The sequence below is a fragment of the Ochotona curzoniae genome, unplaced genomic scaffold (assembly GCF_017591425.1).
Source record: "Ochotona curzoniae isolate NIBS_2020 unplaced genomic scaffold, NIBS_Ocur_1.0 scaffold_3835, whole genome shotgun sequence".
Taxonomy (NCBI): domain Eukaryota; kingdom Metazoa; phylum Chordata; class Mammalia; order Lagomorpha; family Ochotonidae; genus Ochotona; species Ochotona curzoniae.
Window position 1 is genome coordinate 361,705 of NW_024467114.1, and position 23,152 is coordinate 384,856.

The 23,152-nt window shown below is 52.8% G+C and overlaps 1 protein-coding gene across 2 annotated transcripts; it reads right to left on the bottom strand.

Moving 5' to 3' along the window:
- Positions 1-4,312: 4,312 nt before the first annotated feature.
- Positions 4,313-22,254, bottom strand: VSTM2A (V-set and transmembrane domain containing 2A). Of its 2 annotated transcripts, none has more exons than XM_040964840.1 (5): positions 22,111-22,254; positions 20,598-20,764; positions 20,157-20,207; positions 18,227-18,563; positions 4,313-6,017 (listed from the first exon to the last, which is right to left on the bottom strand). In XM_040964840.1, exons 1-5 carry the CDS (start codon positions 22,184-22,186, stop codon positions 5,929-5,931), a joined length of 720 nt encoding a protein of 239 aa, XP_040820774.1. In that variant the 5' UTR covers positions 22,187-22,254; the 3' UTR covers positions 4,313-5,928. The 2 variants fall into 2 exon arrangements, with proteins under 2 accessions (XP_040820774.1, XP_040820775.1); XM_040964841.1 differs by lacking the exon at positions 4,313-6,017 and adding an exon at positions 6,063-6,139.
- Between the last annotated feature and the right edge of the window lie 898 nt (positions 22,255-23,152).

Here is a 23,152-nt window from a genome sequence, read left to right on the forward strand (position 1 = left end):
CCAGCTTTGTATTCCTGGAATAAACCATGTTTACTCCATGTCACAGATGTTGCTGAGTTTGTTTTGCCATCATCCTGTGGAGGATATTTCCATCTACATTTGTGAATTGATGAGCACCTGTTTGCCTTTTGTTCCACAAGTTTCTAGCAAGGCAGTGCAGTGCCCAGCATCTGTGGTTGCTTCACTGGGCCCAATCTTGCAGTTTGTGCAGCCTGCAGTAAGATGATAAAGGAATGCTTTTATCCTTGTCAAATGGTGTCTCTCCCAAAACCCTAATCACAGTAAGTGTGAAGCTTCCAAGTTACTCTTGTATTTGGCTCTAGTTAGTGCCCCACTCCTGGGCCAGCAGCTTCAACTGCTCACTGCACCTGCTGTGCTATGGCTGTCCCAGCTTGAGTCAGAGAGAGGCAGACATGGTGCCCAGGCCCTGGCAGCATCCTTTCTCCCTTTCCTCCAGGAAAAAGGTGCCACATTGCCTTCTTCCTCTTTTTGTGTCTGCTGCTTTTTATTCTGATCATGAAGACAAATCCCAAGGCCTTTTCTGACTTCAGCCATTCCTGCAGCACAGGAACACACAGCAAACTCTTCCATCTCTATGTGAAAATTTCAATTGCATCTTTAGGAGCTAGGAAGTAATGACAGACAGGTACCTAGGTGTCCATGGCCCTATGGTAGATTTTGGCATCCTGGCACTGAAGGAGTGGAAGTCTCTGTGCTCAGCAGCATGGCAAAGGTTGGGGCCTTCCCAACACTCCTTGAGATCTGCTCTTGGGACCCAGCATCCCCTTCCACAACCGTGTTCCAGGGGTACAAGCCAATGCCCCTGCAGGGAGTGTGGTAATGGGGGACCTCAGATGGCTCCAATTCCACTGTCAGGAAATGTGCTTTTCTGCTGAGGCTGTGCCAGCTGAACACAACTTTCAGAGAGAAAGGTCTTCTGATTTCCCCGGAGACACCAGAATCCACCTGTCAAACGGGCCTGGTGGGCACGCTGAACTCCTCCTCCACATCTCCCATGATTCCACAGGAGACTTGCACTTCAGCTGCTATTGTGCAATGCACTGCTCAGAGACTTGAGCAAAGCACTGGCTCTGACAAGGGGTTCAGGACATCTCAAAACAGGAAGGGGTTTCAGATGATAAACCAGACAATATAAACCAGACTCAGGTAAAATCAAAGACTAGAACCAGACCTGAGAAACAACCTTGCTGCTCCCCACCCCAGCAGGTGCTCTGGCTGCATTACCAAAGGGCAGCTGTGCACTCCTTTTGCATCACCTCTGACTTCATGTATAAAAGAATTGTGGCTTGAAACTGTTAGATTATTTCATATTACCCATTTAATTATGTTGCCATTGCATTACATTTTGGAATAAATTATACCTGCACTATTATTTCCCCCCAAACTGTGGGCAGTGAAACCAATTTAATGTGTTCAAAATATTTAATTTTTAAATTTAATGCATTTCAAAAAAATGCATCACAAGAAGAAATAATACAGCACAAAAGAAGGGTGATTGTTGTTTTGTGAGACTTTCATTTCTTCTTATATGTGTTGAAACCCAGCTGGACACTGACCCCAAGTTCCCATTGTGCCTTCCTGAGCCTTCTTGGGCGGGCAGGGCCTCCAAGGACAGGAATGTTTAGGCATGAAAATGTGGCTTTCCAAACTCAAAATATGCGGCTGTGCTCTTTCCCTGGATCCTTTCTGAGGCTTGAATTGTGGAGAATCCTAACAGCTTACTCTGGAATTTGTTGATAACCCCTACGTGTGAGGGGATGGTGTTATACATGTATCGTACAGACTATTCAGCAAGTGTTTAGGAGTTTTTGTTCTTGGCATCTCCCTGTCATTTACATTTATATACACAGGCTCTTATTTTAACTTGCATTTGCAGTTATTGCCACACTCAACACAATCTCAGTTATCCTCAACCTTCCCTTTTGCTCCTCGGTTGCAGTTTCTGGTTTAAATGCTGTGTTAGTCTCTTGGGCTGCCCACCCTGCAGTGTCAACACAACAGAACAAGCCATTGGAAGGTACCTGGCTTCCAAGAATGTGTTGAGTGAAAGCACACCTTAAGAAGTCAGCTCTGGAGGGGCCCTGTCCTGGTTCCAGGACAGTCACCAGTGCTGGACAGTCAGCCTGCCTGGGCATCCCAGCTTGAGCCTCACTCAGGCCATTCTCCCTCCCTTGCAATCCCGCCCCCTTCCCAGTGCTCAGAAGTTGCTTCCTGCCCTTGCAATCCCGCTGTTGTATGTGGGAGGTCTCTTTCTGGCCTTGCCCTCATTGTCTTCTTCAAGGTTCCCTTTGCAGAGTAACACCTGGCCTCCTGGGTATCACCCTACTGGTCTTCCTGGACTTGGGCAGTGTTTTGTTTCATCGCATTGGAATGCTGTCTCTCTCCTGACACAGGGAGGGTCCCACCAACTCCTGGGTGACAAAGCCCCGTCATGTGCTGAAGCTGATGGCTGGGGTGCAGTCCTGAAGTCACGCACACTCACTTTGGAGCTCTTTTGTCTAATAAGCCTACAGCCAGGTTGCATTCATTTCTGCATATTTAACACTTCATTTTCAGGTAGGAACAATATCACGATCAGTTTTTAAATTATTTTTTGTGTATCTTTTGCAAAATTTAACTAAGAATCAATTCTAAAGATGTAGTAAGCACTATAGCACACCTATTTTTATGTTCTATCTAACAAATTTCAAGAACAAATTTTTACAGACTCAAAAATATATTCTTTGCCGAATATATATGTATGGGGAAGGACTAGTGCATTTCCCTAAATATGCTTTGCTCTCAAGAACTTGAAGGCAAATGGACTCAAATGCACAGGCTTCAAACCATTCCAGTGTTCCTGCCCTTGGTCATCAAGCCTCAAACAAATGACACACAGAATCATTCAGTTTGAAGAAACATCTCTGCAAAACGAACGCCATGCGCAGACCCACCCCACCCAGGGACACGGAACCTGGGCTGCTTGTGTCGCTGTACGGGTTGGCCCAGAGCCAGCACATGACCTCCCCTTTCCTGAAACCACCTGCAGATGACCGATGGCCCTGGACGTGGGGTGGACGCTGTGGGAATCCTGGTGCCGCTGGCCAGGGGAGGGATATGCAGGACCAATGGTAATCTCCTGGGTTCATAAACTTCATGTTTATTTACTGAACCTGATTAGAAGCTTCTGCTTGAGATAACTTTGTTATTTCACTTTCAGTGGCTTTCATTTGCATTGTTTTACATGTAAGCAATCTGAAAGTTTTTAAGAAAGAATAAAAATACTTGAATTCAACTAAGAATTTCAGCTTTTTAAGATTTTCTTAGTGGGCCTGGTGCGATAGCCTATCAGCTAATGTTCTCACCTTGCACATGCCATATGGGTGCTGATTCTAACCCTGGCGGCCCTTCTTCCCATCCAGTTCTTTGCTTGTGGTCTGGGAAAGCAATGGAGGATGGTCCAAAGCCTTGGGATCCTGCACCCGCATGGGAGACCTGGAAGAAGCTCCTCACTCCTGGCTTTGGATAGGTTCAGTTTCAGCCGTTATGGGCACTTGGGAAGTGGAGCAGCAGATAAAAGATCTTCCTCTCTGTCTTTCCTCCTCTCTGTGTTTCTGACTTTCCAATATAAATAAATAAACCTTTAAAAAAGAATCTCTTAGTAAAGTAATTACAGAACATTGGAGGTTGAGGACTACATCAGTTACCTTCCAGTCTTCGTTCATTTGCAGAATCACAGCTCAGAGGGATTCCACGTAAGGTGCAGACCACCACAGAGCCTCCTGCATTCGTTACCATTTTTCTTCACTACTTAAAGCTCCAAATCAACTGTCTGAATTCCAGACAACTGGACCGCGTGCTTCGCTCTTTCTCAAAGCGATCATGTTGGACGTACAATGACAAATAAGCCTCAGCGCCTTGGATGAGACACAATGATCGTGCAAGACCTTTCCCCAAAGTAGCATCTGGTCTTTGTTAACTGTGACTGGAGCACTGACACAGGCCTGAGCAGAACGAGAGCTAGCCCATCTCCCGGGCGCAACTTCGGGGAAAAGCACGGTTCCCCAGCTTCGTGAACTTTAACCTGTCTACTAACCTGGGCTTTAATATATGCAATCTTTAAATGCCTGCTAGACTTCGAGGTGATAGATTTATACACATTCTACCATTATTTCATTCATTTGAAATATTAGTCTTTGAAAGAAAATACATTTCTAAGTTAGTAAAATAGTTCAATCCAAACCTTTATTTTTCCCATCAGACTGAAATCATAAATCGAATGAAACAGAAGATGAGTGGGGCTGTATGTTTCAGAGAGTAATGTCAGGAGCATCGTGAAAATATACACTCTGCTTCTCCCCGAATCACAGAAAACGGGCGTGTTTACCTCGAGAGCAGAAGTACTCACTGCCTTCAGCTCCAGGCCGTCCTTGGCGTGCAGCACACGGCTCCCGCAGACGACCTTCTGGCCTTGCAAGGAAGCAACACCGAACACTCTGGAAGGAAAACTGAGGTCTTTTCTTGCATAAGCCATGTCTATCCCAGAGTGCATGGGACGCACGAACAGTTCTGTCTCTTTTGCTAGAGCAGAGAACAAACAGGCTCTGAAAAAAGGTCCAAGTTATCATAAAGCCAATAAAAATGGAATGTTTAGAATTAAAATGACTTAACAGGTAAGAGCTGCACACATTATCTTCCTTAGAGTCAGAGATTTCCAGTCACCTTTGCATATTATATTTAGCCAACACTCATTTTAATTTTAGTTAGGAGACACTAACATATAATTAGCAGCAAATAACAGCATGACAATGCAACAAAAGTCCACAGAGATCTAAAGCAGCAGCACTCGGAGCTGTGGCGCGCCGTGCTCCTCCACCAAGTCCGTGACTGCGGGGTCTTCCCCCCGCCGCCTCCAGGGAAGCTTGTCTGGGGACGACAGCAGAAGCAATGATGACAACGCTGGGAAACTGTCAAAGCCAGGCAGTGTGCACTCTACACTCGGAAGACCCTCACTCTTCAATGAACACCGCACGGAATTAAAGAACACGGCAATTCCAGCATAGCACACAGAAAAATTAACTCATTTCTCAGAGACTGACACAATTTTGAATATGCATTTCCCATCTGTAGCTGTTGAACTCATGAAGCAAAACAATGCATTACAAAATCTACACAGCATGAATTATAAACGAGAAACAAACGCTTTGCCAAAAAAACACTGGCTGGTGGCCGAACATGTAGATATCCATATGCATATATTTATATATAATGATGAAAATCGGCTTGCATGAGGGTCATAGTGTGTCTGTTTTGAAGAGATACCACATATACTATAAGCAATTTACAAAATTTGCATATACAGGAATTGCAAATGAATGAAAATACATTGAAATATAGAACACTTAAGATGTATTTATAGAAACCTCCCAGGTTCCAAAGGGATTGGCCATAATCAGTGCTTGTCATCACTGGACAACAGGTGCAACAATGAAAATGAAAATTCCAAGAAAATGGGAAAACAAACAAGAGGTTTTTATTTTGTGATCCTTTGTTGACGTGTGGTGTGGCGATTCTGGTCCTCTCCCCTGCGAGGGCTTCAGCCGGTGGCACTTTATACTCTGAAGTGTTTTGGTCTGTTTGCTTCTTGCTGACAATGGACCTTTTAGTGGGAAACCAATGGTATCCACAGTGAATATTTATCCTCACGGCACTATGGCCAATCCTGAATGGTCAGCGAAATGAGAACTTCAGTTGCCAAAAGAAAAGGAAAAAAAAAATAGATCTTGCTATTAGAAAGCATCCTATCACATCACACCGATGTTCTTGAAATAAAAGACCAGGTGATTTGCCAAAGAAAATATCATTTAGAAAGCAAGTGATAGCCTCTTCGTTTATGCTTCTGGAAGCAGGTGCTCCTTGTGTAGGATATTAGAGTACAGTGGGTGCAGAGTGGTGCTTGGAGTTTAGGGTCAACTTTGCTGTCCGCTCCGTAGATTTTACAGGCGATTTGCTCTTTGCTTTAAGAAGAGAAAGTGATATTGGAAAAAAGTCAGCACTTTAGATTAAAGCAAAGCACCCTTCACAAAGCCACAAACAAGAAGCAGGACAGAAAGTCCATGGCTTGTAGCTATCCTCGCACCTGCGGAAGAAGTTATAAGATATTCGCTCATCTTGAAGATTCCAACGCTCCTTATTAGGCTGTTTAAACACATACATTTATAATTTAATTAGCTCGCCAGCTTGGCTCTGGTGCTCATGAGTGTCTTGGCATGCACTGCAAACAACAACACATACAGAGTATTTCAGTCCCGGGAGTCGCTGGGGTGTTGCCTGTTTTTAATTAACGCCATCCCATGGCTGGGGACATTGGAAGAAACAAATCCAAACCTTTTCCCTCAGCTAATTCCTCGTGGGCCACCTGTAACAGTTGTTCCTGCAATGGTGCCTGCAGACACAGCCTGCTTTCCTGCCACAGCTGCACAAAACCACAGGAGGGGCTACAAGCCCACCAGCCATGGCTTCCTGGCAGTGGGAGGGGTGTGTGGGGGGTAAGTGGTACCCTGGCGCTGGCTTCGGAGTAGGGCCCTTCTTGTTTGTCTTTGCAATCTGGCAGGAACCCTGGACTACTGCAGGGGAGGAAGCAGATGTCTAATAAAAACGATATATTAAATACCTTTGTCAGTAGAAACAAAGCAGTCAAGCGGTGAGGTGCCAAGTGTTTCTTCTTCCTTTCTTACTGAAGGGCTAAGAGGGAGGAGGACAACCTTGCCAGGCTTCCTGCCGCAGCACGTTAAGCTGCACATGGCAACGGGAGCAGGAGGGCCAAGGCCCTGGCTCCTCGGAAGCCTCTGGGGTGTTAGTGTAGAGTAGTAGCTGACCTTAGAACAGAGGTATCTAGGCTGAGCTTGAATCACAGTGTTCCTGTCAGGCTGCCCCAGTACTGCCATCAGCTGGCCTTTGTGGAAGGTGTGTAGGCCACGTGCAGGGAGCCCTGTGGCCAAAGAAGCAGACTGCAGGTGGCCCAGTTTGAGGCCAGCAGTGGCTCCAGAGACAATTATTCATCCATTAAAAACAAGCAGTGAGAGTTTTAGCCATATCCCCCATTTCTGTCCAAAATGGAGCTTTGAAGACTTTAAAAATTTGGCTTCAAAACAAAAGGCATAGAAACAACAGCAAGGTGGATTCTTTCTTCCCATCCTGGGAAAAAGCCTGCAGGTACTGCACCTGACTGGAAGCAGCTGTGTTGGACCAAGGACCTGCCCTGGAAGCAAAGCACCACGGGATGCCTGACAGCCAAGGTACCCACTGGGTGTGGTACCATCTCTGCAGTGCCACAGATGGGTGGGAGAGTCAGCCTCAGAGGACTCAGCCCCTCCCTCACTCCTGCACCGGGGAGAGGCAGTGCTGCCCTGTGGGGAGACTGCTGCACAGGTATACCACAGGGGAGCTCACAGATGCTGTCTTTAAAGGCTGGCTAGGAACACAACAGAAATCCCACCCAGTTCACTCAAAGAAAAGGCAAGCTGGGAGCAATCCAAGCAGGGTTATTCAGAACTCAGCGCCCCCAGCACCCAGGGGAGCAGCATCCTGGAGACGCCCTTTCCCAGGGCTGCTGCCTGAGCACCCAGGGGAGCAGTGTCCTGGTGACGCCTCCTTCCAGTGCTGCTGCCTGAGCACCCAGGGGAGCAGCGTCCTGGTGACGCCCTCTCCCAGGAATGCTGCCCCAGCACCCAGGGGAGCAGTGTCCTGAAGGCACCCTTTCCCAGGGCTGCTGCCTGAGTACCCAGGGGAGCAGCGTCATGGAGACGCCTCCTCCCATTGCTGCTGCCCCCAGCACCCAGGGGAGCAGCGTGCTGGTGACGCCCTCTCCCAGGGCTGCTGCAGCTGACTGCTGTGCCCCAGCATGCAGGTGACCCCTGTCCCTGCTCCAGGGCCTTTACTCCTCCCCTTGTTCTGTTCTCACTGCATCTGGTCACGAGGCTGGAGGAAGGCTCTGGCATGTTTATTGCAGTGTGTCCATCCTGTTTGCATTCACTGACAGAGCTTGGAATACCTGTGTCAAGCACACAGCAGCGCTCTGGACAGCATTTGGGTCCTTCCTCTCAGCAGCTTGTTTACGGCTGCACAGGCCAGGGAAACACAGCTTGTGTTGTGGAACGATGTCCAGGGCTCCATGAGGACCAGAGCTGAATAAAAGCGAAAGTGAGGCCAGCAGGGAGTGTGGTCCTGCCTCTGAGCGCCCGAGGCAACAGCACTGTGGTGGCACTGAGGCTCTCCATGACGTATGCCTGTCCTAGGAAATCACATGGACAAGCCAACCTCAGAGGAAACACCTGCCAACGCTGAGGTGGCATGGGACTGGTCTGCCGGCACCTCGCCATAAAGCGTGCTACACACCTTAGGGAACACCATCTGAAGGAACAACAATATTTGGAGCATTTCCTGTTACAGGTATTGAGAGTAAAGCTCCTTCTGAATTCACTAGAACATTCTGGTGATATGTGTCCCTGCTCCTGCCTTTTATAAGTTTTGGATTCAAATTTGAGAGCCCAGGACCAAGAGAAGTTAGGCACCTGTAATGATGTCATCATTACTGACAGGGAGGGAATGGAAAATTGGCTTGTGGCTGCCAGGAAAGCCTGTGTGAGGAGGTGGTGAGCATTTAATTCAGCTAAGTGGGAAACCGAGGCAAGAGCCTCCACAGCTTCTCGTCTGGGCATTTCAGCAGCTCTTCAAATATCCACCTCCTCTCGCTTTGTCCTGCTGGACAATTTCCTGCCCAACCACAGCTCTCAGTGGGCTCAGCTGTGGGGCAGCAGCCCCACCTGCAGCATGATCTTCAGGAAAGGCCTTCTACCCCAGGTACTGGTGGGCTACAGGGAAGAGCAGTGTGAGAGCAGAGCTCCTGCCCATGCGCCCTTGACTTTGAGGAAGCTCAGCAGACGGACAAACTAAAACGTGTAAAACTTCCAGCAGGGAGAGCAGCGGAGCCAAGCCCTGTTGTTGAAGAGTCGGCTGTGCCTTGCTGCTCCCAGCACAGACTGCCCCTCGGAAACCTGTGCTTTCCATGGCAGGCACTGTGCTAACAGCAGAGCAGCTGGTGGGGAAATACGAGTTGGCTTTTCATGCCATTTTTCTTCTGGTCTGCTTGTGCTCAATCACTGCCTGAGGGGAAAAGCCAAATGACAGGAGGGCTTTATTCTGTTATTTCTTCTTCTGTGGGACTGTTCTTTGGAGAAATCCATTTTTTGGTTTTTGAGGAGAAACATGCTTCATTTTACTCTGCCCCGGCAGGCCAGGAGCAGGAAGGCAGCCTTTCTTCCTGCCTCTCTTCCCTCGGCTGCTCTGTTGTGTCCAAGGCTTCCGGTCGCAGTCCGTGAGGACATCAGATCTCCATGGCTGGTCCCTGGGCCACGCCCTGTTCACTGCAAAACATTTGGGCTCCTCCCGTGAATCGCCATGACGTGTTCCTGCTGGTCACGGAAGAACGGGCACCCAGCAGCTGTGCTGCTGTTCTCTGCCAGGCCCCGGACACCTCACCATAGCAGTCTCACCGCCGAGTCCTCATGCAAGCGACTGTTGGCGTGCAGAGGCAGTGGCCTCGGAGGCTGCGACAGGGCAGGCCAAGAGGGCAGCTGAGGCTGATCCCAGCTAAGACGCTACGCGTTAGCTCTGGGATGTCTCGTCTGTCGTTCTTCACACTGAAAGCTCTGCTTCCCCAATCCTTCCTCTACAACTCATGGAAGTGGAAAATAAACACATGTTTTCCGAGGATGACGCTGAAACACCGCAGACATGCACATTTGCATACGTGATATCATATATCTGGCTTTAGTGCAGCATAAGGATTTGTCGCTTGCATCACACTTACTGTTATGCAAAGACAATCCGCCAAAGTGCTAGAAACTGTTTATTCACAGCTGTTCCGTAAGCTTCCTGCACTTTCATTCTTAATCGGCAAACCTTTTATTTCTATATAACACAAACACGGATACTAACTTAAGGGTCACAACTTCTGCATCACGGTGGCTTTGTTGCGCTGACACCGCTCCCAAGGGCGCATGGAAGTGCATCCATGTTTAGGAATGAAGTAGGAGGCTGGCCTGTGTGCAGCAGCCCTGGGCAACTGTCCTCCACCCAAGCCTCTGCCTCCGAGCAGCCAGCACAGTTGCTGGGACCTGCTGCTAGCCGAGCGGAGCATTTTCAGTCTGCAGAGAGGAACGAGGGCCTGGTTTGGCTGAGTAACTGAGTCACAGCTTACTGATTTACAAATTAAACAATCTCTCCTATCACTCCTCTTTGTCCTGTTGTTATAGGCCCTCATCTCCAACCCTATCAGAGAAGAATTTCTTATCAAGGGAGGAAGGACAGGCCACGCTCTCAGACATGGCTACCGAGGAACTCAGGAAAACTGGCGGCAAGGAAAGACACCGATGAGGTTCCTTCTGCACTGAACTAAAGAACCTCGAGGGCCCATAAGTACAATCCGCTGCCACCGTGAGGCACTCTTGCTCCACAAATGTGAGGTCTTGAGGATGTAATTATGAGAGGACCAAGCACAATCAAATGTGTACTAGTATCCATTCTGTGCTTCAGGGAACAAACTGTCTGCCTAGGAATTCAGGCACTGGCCACAGGAGGGCAGCCAAGACCACAGGACCTCACAGGAGGAGGTGTTGATCACTATAACCAAAGCCAGGCACAGCCCTGGCAGCTGAAGGACCAAGCTGGGTCCCAGGGACACCTGCTGGCAGCTCTGGAGGGGACCTGGAGGCCGGCCTGTGCCAAGCTGGGTCCCAGGGACACCTGCTGGCAGCTCTGGAGGGGACCTGGAGGCTGGCCTGTGCCCCAGCTGTTCCCCAGGGCTCCAGCCTTGTGAAGAATCATCACATCCTTGCATCTCCCTTTGTCTCTGCTTTTCTAGCGTTCAGTGGCCCAGGTCTTTTCCTGCTGGGATCCCTAGAAAGTTCCAAGTACATCGCTTTGGCAGCTCATGTGCGTACATGCATGGGGGTATGTGAACATAATGCATACATAATTTTGAACTTTGGCACAATCTCTGTAACTGATAAGACCTTGGATTTCTTCTGCTTACTGAATATATTCTTCACATTTACTACTTTCTCACTCAAGAGATGCCTGCCTGTCATGTTGAAATCTGGACATTTTATGGCTTTTATTTCGCATAACAAAGTAATTATCATTGTTCAAGTGTTATAAACATGAACAAAATAGTCAAGAAATTAAAAACACATCTTGACCGCTATTGTACATTTTTAGATTTTCCTTACCCAGATTTTACAGAACACATTTTCACTTAGACTTTGTAGGTTTGCACTACATGGAGCTTCCGCTACAGGCCTTAGGCTGAGAGGCTGCTCAAATTCCCCGTGTGTCCAACACATGCAGTGGGCGACTTTCTTGGCCCTGCCATCAGCGCGTGTCCAGGTGTGGAGAGCTGTGGCGAGCGAGGTGCTGGTGAGCCTGCTGGACCTGGTCTCCAAGGTGCACTCCAGGAACACGCTGGCCTGATGAGGCCCGTGGCTGACTTCCAGCCTCAGCAACTCCGGCCAGTGAGATAGACATGCGCCTGTCGGTTGCTTCACTCTCTGGTTACAATTTATTTAAATTAATTTGTACATTGTTTACAGTAAGATGTCCTCTTCACCTGCTAATCATTCAACTGTGAGAGCCCCAAGCCTCTGACTTTGTTAATCTTCCTATATTTGATTTTTCTTTTTGCTTAGCTTTTTAACTTTAATTAGTGCTCATGTGCATATACACTATATTTATGATTTTGGTTTTAGCATTTATTAATTAAAGAGTCCCTTTTTGGCTTTTTCAGTCCATCAGGACTTTTGGCTGTGTATGGTTTCTTTCACCTATTTAAGTTGAGCACCTGGTAAGATGTGGCTCCTTCCAGCTGTGCTCTGGCATTTCGGTTCATCTGCAGCGCTAGCATCCCATGGGGGTGAGCGTCACGTCCACAAGGCTGAGGAACTGCATAGCTCAGGCTGGTCATTTGCAGTTCCCACGGCCAGGTGAGCCGGGGAGGCCAGCATGGGGCCCTCCCGGGTCCCCAACGGAGACTCCGTTCTCAGCTCGCCCCAAAAGCTTTTACAGCTTGGCTCATGCTTATGTTTTCAAATGTGTCTCTAATTACCGGGATGTTACAAACTCAGAGGAATTTTTTTGAAAGCTAATTTAATTAGGAGGGTGAGGTTTTATGATAATGGTTTCCAAATGCACATTTCTTGTTTGGGTCACATAGCCTAAACTATCAGACTTCCTGAGCAATTCCCTTCTATTTTACAATAAGGATCTAGTCACAACATTGGGCAAAAAAGCAGGCGGCTCACCTGTCATGTTATACCGAGGCAAATTTCCCTCAACTCATGCCATGCACTAGAGCAACGGAAAGCTTGGAAGCAACAAACATGACCCAAAGCAAGAGCGACGGCCTTGTGTTCCTTTCCACACCACTTCTACAACCAAACCAGAAACATGCATCTTGTAGACTCACAAGTTCAGACCACTCATTTTCATCAGCTCACGGTCGATTATAATAATGTAGAAACACATGCAACAACGATCACGTTACTACAGCAACCAGTTACCACTGGCTAAGGGCTTTAGTGCAAGACTTAAGTGTCCTCCATTTAATCCTCAAAACTCCTCCAGGGTTGGCGTCTGATGGCCGTGGGAGATGCTGAGGGAGATGGGCAGAGCTTGCAACCTCCTCCCTGCTCACCTGCTGGGGCTCTCTGCACTGGCACCCAAGCCACAGGCCTGGGTGATGCCGCTGCACTCGGCTGTTCTCTTTGGAGACCAGAGCATCACGACTCCAGCACCCCTGGGGGAAGCAGAGCCGTGGGGAGATGCAGCTGCACTTCCTTCCTGGTTTAGGGTTAGGATTATAGATAGGCTTCAGTTTACAGGCCAACCAATGACTGCATTTCAGGGAGAAAAGCTAAAAGCAACTCGCAGGAAAACCTAACAAGGTTCTCAAGTCTGGTTTTCAGATTGTTGATTGACCTCAGCTGGTTTACATGGTGCCTCTTCACCAACAAAGCAGTAACGACTGCACTAATTTAACCTGTGTGAGCCACCAAGTTGGACCATTTAAACTGAAGTCAACATGGACGCCTGATGACGCTGGCTCCTGTAGTCCCACCTCATTCTGCTCAGTGCCCTCTTCCCAACAGCACTGGAATCCGTTCCAGGGCCCTCTGCCAGACTTGTCACTCTCAGAGCTGCCATCCTAATTGTTGGGACTCCACAAATGGGAACTGCCATGGCCCTCACCAATCAGCCTCATAGCCTGATGAAAATGTAATGTTGGCACCTTGGGGGGCACCCAGAAACTGCTTTTCTGTTGGGGGGCCATGACCTCACATGCAGCGACGCAATGCCTTCCCCCAGTGCCCACCTCACCAGGGCCTTCAGACGCCAGCAGCCTGGTGAACGTGTGAACACATGCGTATATACATTTTAAAATTTGAATCTTGTCACAATCTATAACTATAGGACCTTGGATTTCTTTTGTTGCTGGATATATTTTACACATTTGCTACTTTCTCACTCAAGAGATGCCTGCCTGTCATTTTGAAATTTGGACATTTCAAGTTTATTATTTTTTCTCATAACAAAAATAATGTAGTACCAAAAGTTACAGGAGTCCATCAACACTGGGAAACGGTAGGCCAAGAGAGTCTCTAAGCAGGATCTGCAGTGCTGCAGGTGCTCACAGCCCGCCCAGCGACTCATCTCACAGTCAAAGGCAAGCAATGCTCTCACTCAAGAAGCGTTAAAGCTGTGTATTCTGTAACACGCTGTGAACACACCCACCTGCAGCCCCACTCAGACACACACTCAGATCGTGTTGCACAAGCCTTGAAGTGCGGGTGAGCAGGGGCCCTTACACTTGGGGAAATACTGTTGGATGTTTTGGTTAACGTTGGAACAGGGGCAAGTTATCTGCTGATAAAGATGTGATAAGGGTAGGGACATAGGAGGGCATGCTGCCTGTTTTTCTGTTACCCCAAACAAGGGCTCCACTCATTCTGGACATTTAGAAGACCCAGTGGTGGGACTGCGGGTGGTGGGTGTGGGAAGGCAGTGGCTACCACAGCGAGAGGCACCAGAAGGCTGTGAAGGGGCCACATGGGCAAACACAGCCACGGCTGACTCAGATAACAGGGAAGAGCTTTGCCAAGGGCTGTGCTTCTGAGGCGAAGCTTGGCCAGGAGGAGCACACAGAATTCGTGGGAGCACCTGGAAACGGTACAGGGAAGGAGTGTCGGAGGAAACTGACATGGGATGTTACCACATCAGCGGCGGTAGTCCTTGGGAACAACCAGAGGATTCTTTAGGTAAGAACGGACACGGGATGCTGCAGGACACGGCAGGACACATGAGTGGCTGTACCGACAGGAGCATGAGTGGCTGGGGCTGCAAAGTTTTCAGGAGATAAGGAACCTAAGGACTTTATGCTAACTCAGAAGTTTTGTTGGGGCAATGCTGATGGAGTCTGGGAACACGGGGGAAGAACACTGTACGATTTGCCTTGAGATACCAAGACAAAAAAGTGTCCCTGCTCTGAGACCTCTGGACCCACCCCTGGACCTGAGGAGGACTGCTCAGACGCCTGTGTCAGGGGCCGGACCTGGGCTAGCAGGCCCCCCAGGAGTCTTCCTCACCTGCAGGAGTGGTGCTTCGACTGGGCTTCCTCAGGGAGCATCTCACAGTGGCTTTGCTGCCTTGAATCGGCACACTTGCCTCTCTGGGTCTGTCGGCCTCAGTGGTCAAGGTTAGCTTGGCTCTTACCTTCCTAACCAGTGAAGCATCAGCAGCTGACAGCTGCCTGTAATCTGCCACAAGGTGTGTGAGCTGCATCTGGGACTCCAGAGAAGTCAGAAGTGGAGATGTGGATGGGAGGTTTTCTAAGGGAAAGCTGCCAGGTAAATCCTGGAAACAGAGAAGGCCAGGAGGCTAAGGTGGGGAGAAGGCCATCCCTGCAGGAGCTGAGGGGGGATGCCCTGAGACGGGACAGGAAGCCAGCAGAGCAGACACAGCTGGACACCCACAGGCCCAGGAAGGCCATCCCTGCAGGAGCTGAGGGGGGAAGCCCTGAGACGGGACAGAAAGCCAGCAGAGCAGACACAGCTGGACACCCACAGGCCCAGGAAGGCCATCCCTGCAGGAGCTGAGGAGGGAAGCCCTGAGACGGGACAGAAAGCCAGCAGAGCAGACACAGCTGGACACCCACAGGCCCAGGAAGGACATCCCTGACAGGAGCTGAGGGGGGAAACCCTGAGACGGGACAGGAAGCCAGCAGAGCAGACACAGCTGGCGCCCAGGAAGGAGCGGCCAGTGCTGGAGGACACCCACAGGCCTGTGTCCATCAGACAGCATCTGTGGTGGGCCTAGCAAGGAGAGGCCTCAGGGAGGACTGGCCCTGGCAGAGGGCAGTGGACATCCATGGGTGTCCACCTCGCCAGGAGAGCTGGGAGCTCAGCATGGAGCCAGTTTCCTTGTCTGAGCAGAAGGACGGGTCAGCAGAAGGCAGGGGGGTTGGGCACAGCTCGTCTGCATGGGGACCCGGGGGGGGGGGGTTCAGTCCAGGAGGAAGAGGAGGATGGACGGCAAGCAGCCTGCTTTCTTTCCCACTTTGCTTGTTCTAAGGTTTTACCACAGAATGGAGGTAGAACACGCATCGTTTCAGGAGGTAAGAATTCCTAATTAATGGCAGAATTTGCAGAGCAGTTTCAAACACGGGTGTCCATCCCAGGCTGGTTTCCAGAGAAGCACTGTGATGCCCTCGCTGACACTGGCTGCGCTCAGGGTCCATCCCTTCCTTCTGCCCTGTCCCTGTGAGTTTCAGCTGCAAGGAAGCTTGGCACATTAGCTGCACAATTTGGAGATCTCATTCAGATTTTCAGCTACTACTTTTTCTTCAGAGACACTGAATTCTTTGACAGGAAAACAGAGTTGAGAGTCGAGTGGTTCAGTGTGAGGCGCCAGTTGGCGAGGGCGGGCGCCAGGATGCAAACAGGAGCAGTTTTGTGGCCCAGGCTGGCCCTGCTGGGCCTCGCCCCTTTGCATCAGGGGGAAGGAGACTGCTGGGGTTGCTCCTGGCTGCAAAAGCCAGATTTTACCTCTGGCACCACCCCATCCTGCCCATAACTGCCCATAACAGGAACATAGGCTACACATGGCAGTTGCAAATGGTCTGTGATCTCACAAGGGAAAATACAAACTCCCTGAGCACAGGAAGTGGGTCGTGTGTGAGAGCCTGGTGCACTGGTTCCCAAACGTGACAGAAGAAAGGAGTGAGTGACTCCATGAAGCATGGCACTGGGACATTCATCTGAACGCAGTCAGAAAACTAATGCCACCAGAGACCAGGAAATGAGCATGTGGCACCCACCCAGGCCTGTGTGCTGCACCACAGCGCTGCAAGCCCAGAAACTGACACACAGACTCTGGGGGTGGCGGGGTGCCCCGAATTCTGAAACAAGTTAGAAAATATTGATGCAAACATATAGAATATTTTCCAGTTCTCACTGGTAAGAAAAAAAATGCAAGTTAGGCACTTTGAGAACCTCAGATTAAGCTTTGCTGTGAGCAGCACTTTCAGGGAGAAAACCTCCTAGTGAGTGCTACCTCTCTCTGACCCCCTCAACTGTGGAGGGTCCCCCAGGCAGAAGGGGCTGGGTGCAGAGGGAGGAGCACCTGCTGGCTGCCAGAGGGCACTGGCCACAGTGCTTAGAGCTTGTGACTTAATCTAAGAGCTAAGGTAATATTTTAGAAACAGAGCATTGCGCTCCATGCTTAGGCTGCCTTGTCTGCCTGTGTGATGCTGGCAGTGGCCTGGGATGCTCCATGTAGGCCACATGTCATGTCCACGTGGCGCACGCCTGGCTATGCTGCTTCTTCCTGTCCTAACCTGCAGGGTGGCGGGTAGGATGGCCTCCCAACACCTCGTGTCTGTCACATGAGACAGCACGGTGACTCAGCTCTGACACGTGCGGACATTTGTACATAGCAAAAACCACGGCCACTGCACTTTGACTTGGGGAAAAAAACAAAGAACCGATACAGACAAAAATTAGACACAGCCACCCCAGGGGTGCAGAGACGCACAGCTGGGCTACACCGGCAGCTGCCCCTCTGTGGCTGAGTCCTAGTCAAGCTCCCTTTCTGTGACAGCCACACCCCTGACACACAATGCCTCCGCTAGTGGCACCGCTGCCTCAAGGCCAGCAAGGACTCAGTGTGTGCAGCCTGAAGCCGGTTCTCACTAACAGAGGGCAGATCGGACAGTCGTGCACCCCTGACCTGAAGGATGTCTGATGTAAATGCAGCCCAGAAATTCCCGATGATGTGAGCAGCCTTTAACTCAGGCTGCGTGTCATTCCAGTGCCAGTGCTGGTACTAGCGTAGCTACATTAGAGGAAAGGCAGCGAGAAGGTGCACCAAGAAACTCTGTGACCCTGTGTCCTGGGACATTCTGTCCAGTGTTGGGGGCTGGACACAGCCTAAGTGGCTCTCCCTGCAAGAGGCCTCCTCCCACCTCAAGGTTAAACCATGTGAGGTGCCACTGGCTGAGGGAGAGCGTGCACTAATGCATTCGGAACAGCTTTAACTTGCACAGCTGAGGAGATGAGGGACTCAGGTGCCAGGCCGGCACTGGAGGCGCATCACCGAGCTGCCTTATCGCTGCCACACGTTCACTGCCATTCGCCCTGCCCCCTCCCTCCACCAGCATCATCTCTCTAAACACGGGCAGCTGACGCTCAGAGCACAGACCCACTCAACCCACTGTGTGCCCTGCAAAGGCGGAGGAGATGCTGTGCCTCCTTCATTTACATTTTGATTAAGTGGGAGCTTTGTAATTTGGGTCATTATTGATACATAAATCTGTATGGGAAACGAATGTGCATTTCTAATGTAACGACATTACATGATTTATTTTTCCTATAACGTGTACATACAGGGGAAAAAGAGGCCAGCTCGCAGGTCCTTTGGATTTGAAGCCCTGCTGGGATGAATGGGCAACCTCCCACTGCAGGCCCTGCCTGTGTCAGGCTCTCAAGGGTGCTTGGTCTCACCCCTGCTCCCTTGTCGGCCCAGGTCTCCTGTGGCCTCCTGCCACTCTCCAGGTGGCCACCCTGCAGCGGGGCAGTGCGGGAGACACCAGAAGGCTCAAAGCGGGCTTCCATACCTGATTGTGGACTTTGCTTGGGGATCCTGGCGACCGCATGAGGGCTGGAGGTGGCGTGTGTCTGCTGGCTGGCCGAGCTGTGCACACTACTGGGGGCGGCTGCCGAGGCGTTCTTGCGGGGCTTGGCGTCCTGCAGCCACATGGGCGAGGCCTCGAAGGCCTGCATCCGCCGTGCATGGCTGTTGGTGTTGACCTTGAGGTAGGCCTGGGCTTTGTGCTCCTGGAGCTCACCGTAGCTGGCGTCTGTGACTCTGCACTCGTACAAGCCCTCATCCTTTTTCCTCACTTTGGAGATCTGAAGCTTGTGGGAGATGTCATTGCCTTGGACTTTCACTGTCTGGAAATTGTAGGTGAGAAAGTAAAGGGCTCCATCAACTGACACAGCTCTCCTTTTTATCCGTAAAGCCAGAGGGGCTCCTCACTGCCTTAGCATCAGGTCTGAAGGGCTACCCAGAATTGGCTCGTAGGGGCCTCCTGATCAATGTGCCACACAACCAGGGCCAGGGCCATTAGCCACATGGTCTCCCTGTCCCATGTTCTGGCAGCATCAGCTCTGTCTGCCAGTGTGGGCCTGACCATTTCTGATAGATTCAGGTGGGTACACAATAACCTGGAAGACCCTGTGGGCATCCACGGGCCTGCTGGCCTGTGGGGCTCACATGGTGCCTCGGCGCCAGCACCTAAGGCCCTGGGATGTGCAACAGGCTTCTGCTCAAACTGTGCCCCCTGGCCAACCCTACTGATACGGGGACTTCATGCTAAGGCACCAAGTAAACACTGGTCTCATTTTCAACCCTTTGGCTCTGTTAGTTTTTCAAAATCATTATTGCCACAGATGAAGAGCGAGACCATGTCCCCAGCATTAGATGCTGTGCATAACTATCTAATACACAGTGAGGCATCTTCAACAAGTTCATGGACACACCTACTGTAAAAAGCTAAATGTGAAGAGGTATGCAGATGCCATAACTTGCCATACCAAAATGAACTTGACTCCGTGCTCCAGTCTTTGCAGTACTATGTGTAAATGCATCTTCATCGCTCCAGCCAGTTACGACACGCATTCTCTGCTGTCTCACTGACAGAACCACAGCATCATCACACATGCGGGACAAAGGAACTGGAAGTCGTGAGGGCGGAAAGCTACTTGTTGTGCTAAGGCTCCCCGGACTTTCAAGTGGTCGTAAGTAATTACAAGAAAAATCCCGAGAACTGCTCAGCTGCTTGTTATGCAGGTGCATCTATGGCAAAGCTTCCATGTGGACCCTCAGGCATGTGACTGCACAGATGCAAGAATGCACGCACAGAGACCCTCTGCAGCATGCAAGTTCAGCGTTTCCACTACGCTCTGGGTGAAGTTTCCTAGGAACTCAGCTTTGTCACCCCATTTTTCAGGTGACTAAACTGATTGCAGATCACGCTGTGGCCTGGACCTCCTGCCTCAGTTTACCTAGGAAGGGATTCTACCCACTGCAGTGTAGACAAATGCCATCAGCCAGGGCATGAACAGTGCAGGTCAAGGCTACTGTAGGCCTTCGGGCACAGGGCTGGGTGAGGGCCCAGCAGTCTAATGCCAGGTGGCAAGGCAAGCCCTGCCGGCTGACTTCACCCTTCCCATGCAGGCGAGTTTCCCTGAGGCGGAGTCATCGGTTCGGAGTCACTCATTCGAGTTTCCGGTCATCTCTGCCTCTGCGCATGGGGCTTGTGAGCCTGGGGCCTGGCGCTCCAGGATGCTCCGCTTTGGTGGCGACCCTCCTCCCTAGATGCGCGGGAGGTGCCGCTGCCCAAGGCTGCAGAGACCCTGAGCAGCGCCCTCGTGGCGGTGCCTGTGTCTCCCTGACTGGAACCTGACTAAGCTTTCACGTTCATGCGCCCTTGAGAACACGACCCCACAACCCACCCCCCCTCACCCTTGGCCGCCGGCACTCACGCTGATCTTGGTGCCTTCGCTGTCCGGGTCTTGGTCCGGTAGGAGTTCCACCTGTGAGGCAAGCACCAGCCACTCAGGGGCGCCGGACGCTGCTGTCCCTGCACCCCTCCCAGTCCCCGCGTCCCCAAGCTGTGCGCCCCTCTGCTTCCATCAGGCGCGCCTCCCAAACCCCCGGTCGCCAAGCCACCTGGCCTGGACACTGAGTGCTGGAATAGCGGGAGGACGTCTGCGTTCCCGCACAGCGCACACGCTGCTTCCTTCTCGGCCCTACACCCCTCACCCCGTGATCGTCCCAGGACACTGTGCCCCAGCAGAACCCCGCGCGCCTGTGGGCAGGGGGAGGAACATGCCGCCTCCTGCGCTCTAGTTTCGGCTGGGTGGTGGCGGGAAGGAGCGGACAATGGCTCGGTCGGGGGTGGGGGACAGTGGCGCAGCCGCTACCTGAGCGCCGGCCCCCTCGGCGCCGGGATCCAGGCCGCCGGGGCCCCTCAGGAACCACCACTGGATTTCCAGGTAGAGCGAGGCGGAGCCGCTCTGGAAGGCGCACGACATCTCCACGTTCTGCCCTTCGCTTGCCGTTACGTTCCGCGGAAACTCGGTAAATTTCGCTGCAAAACAGAGACGCACGCTTTGGCCGCGCCCGCGTCTCTGGTGCCAGACTCTTCCTTGGAGCGCGCACCATGTCCTCCTGGGACTTAAAAAAAGACACCAGCCCCAGAGGCCACAGCACCCCTGCCTGCCCCCTTCTCCTCCCCCTGCCTGCTTCCAGATTTCCGGAACCAGGCCTGAGCCCAGTTGCTGTCGATCACACAGCTCATGTGGCGACCACTGGCTCTCGGCCAGGCTGCCTTGGGCCAGATCATAGCACATCTCGGACTTCAGTCCTGGTCGCTGCAGTCTAGACCTCCTGTGGCAGGTGCAGGAGACCTGGTGCCCCGAATTTCTCAGCTAGATGCTTCTGCGCAGAGCAGACACACTACCTGGGAACACACATTCTGGACGCTTCCTAGAAGAGCGCAGTGTGCTCAGAGATCCCAGCTGGGCCCCGGGCACTCCCCGCCTCTCTAAGCGGTGTCCCTCTCCTGAAACTAACCTTGGAGGTGGCGCCATGAAGCCCGAGATCCTGGGATGCAGTACCCACACACCCAAGCTTTCCCTGGGCCCCGAGTGATCTCCAGGCACCACAAGGCGTCCTCCGGCCTTTACGGGACCAATCCCTGCCCTCCTGGGCCTCTGTACCCTCTTAGAACCTCATCCCCTGCTGGGGTCGGTCTGGATGCGATCAAGAGGGCACTTGGCAAGGGTTACCTCTCTGGGCTGCGGGGCGCTCTGGGCCCGAGGGACGTGCACGGAGACGGCGCATGCTTGAGGACAGCAGGAAGGCTGTATCCGGTGTCCTGCTCCCTGACTTTCCCAGAGTGGACACCTTCCTGCACCCTGCCCTACTCGTAGGGAATCCCCAGGTGCGGTCCGGTGGAACGCAGCTGCGTTCTGCTCCCCGCAGGCGGGAGTCCGGGGCTAGAGCTACTTCTCTGGCCCCACCAAAAGAGGGCAAGGCCTCTCAGCTTGTGCTTGGTTGTGGCGGTTCCCGCAGCAGAGCCCGCAGCCGCTGCAGGTGGCCAAGTCCACGACAAGTGGCTCCCGTTCTGTGGGGTTCCAGAGAGCACACAGGGAAGCGGGACTCCGGGAGGGACAGCGCCCGCCGTGCGCGCAGCCAGGAGCACTGCCCGCGGAATGTGCCCCGCGATGGCTGTGTGCAAGCTGGGGCTCCTGGTGCACGCACAGGGACAGCGGCACAGGCAAGCTGCACAAAAGCCCGCCAGGGCGCTGCGCCTTCTTCTTCTCGGCAGCCCAGTTTTCAATGAACTCGGGAGAAAAACGCCCACAGGAGCGCGACACGTACGCCCCGGGCCCGTGTGCCCCACCAGGACCCCGGCGCGAGGGGCGGACTTACCCTGAGCCGCAAGCCCCTGCTGCACGCAGAGCGCGGAGAGGACGGCGAAGCCCACAGATGCCAGAAAGACCCCCATCTTTCCCGGGGCAAGGGCGTCACATCCGCGAAGCTAGCGGCGGCCTGAGCTTCCCAGCAGAGCGGGATGAACACGGGGCTCGCCACTCGCCAGGCTGGCTCTCAGCGCCCCGGGCGCGCCCCTGCCAGCATCCCGCCGCGCTCGGGGCTCCAGGCGCGTGGGGAGGCGGCTGCGCTCGCCGCTGGGCTCCGATCCCGCAGCTCCGGCCGCAGCCCTGGCTGCGTCGCGGGGAGCTCCCGCACGCCGGCCGCGCGCTCCGCCGCCCGCCTCGCGCGCCGCTGCGCTCCCCGGAGCCGAGCGGCGGGCACGGCGCGGGCAGGGCGGGCCGCAGCGCACGCGGGGCCCGGCTCCGCTCACGGCCGCGCCGCCCTTAACCCTGTGCGCGCCGGCCTCCCGCGCGCCTCCGTCTAGGGAGCCCCGGCCGAGAGCCGCGGCGGCGGCGTGGCTCCGGGGGGCGTCCCCATCGGCGGAGCCTCCCGGCCGGGGGCCCCACGCGCCGAGCCCAGGAGGCCCAGGCAGCCGAGGGCTGGCGGCGTGGACTGCGGGGGAGCCTGCGGCGGGAGGCGCGAGCGGAACCGGCTGGGGAGGCGGACGCAGCCCTGGAGGCGGGCCCCGCTTAACCCCTTGTGAGCCGCCGCGGGCGGGACGGTCGCGGCCCAGGGCCCCGCGCAGGCGCCAGGCACTGGCTGGTGGGTGGGGACCCCCGGGCTCGGGTAAAAGGCTCCCGAGCGGAAAGCCCGGCCGGGCACGTCGGCGGGCCCTTCCCGCGCCCGGAGCGCGCAGGTGTCTGCGCGCGGGACGGAGGTCGAGAGTCGGGAGGGCCCCGGCTCCGTCATTTTTGTAGTTTCATTTAGCTTTCCCTCTACAGAACACAATGTTATGTAACATCCCGTGGGGTGTGTGTGTGTTTGTGGTGAACGGCCCCCGGGACCGGTGGCAGTGGTTGCGCGGCGAGGGTTGGAGGTT

Bases quoted from the DNA above. Each gene is read 5' to 3' on its own strand.
- VSTM2A (XM_040964840.1), bottom strand. From the start codon at position 22,186: ATGGGGGTCTTTCTGGCATCTGTGGGCTTCGCCGTCCTCTCCGCGCTC. The intron at 20,208-20,597 runs GTAGCGGCTGCG...CTTGCCTCACAG, and splicing joins CCGAGGGGGCCGGCGCTCAG to GTGGAACTCCTACCGGACCA. The intron at 6,018-18,226 runs GTATGGAAGCCC...CTCTTCTTAAAG, and splicing joins CAAGCAAAGTCCACAATCAG to CAAAGAGCAAATCGCCTGTA.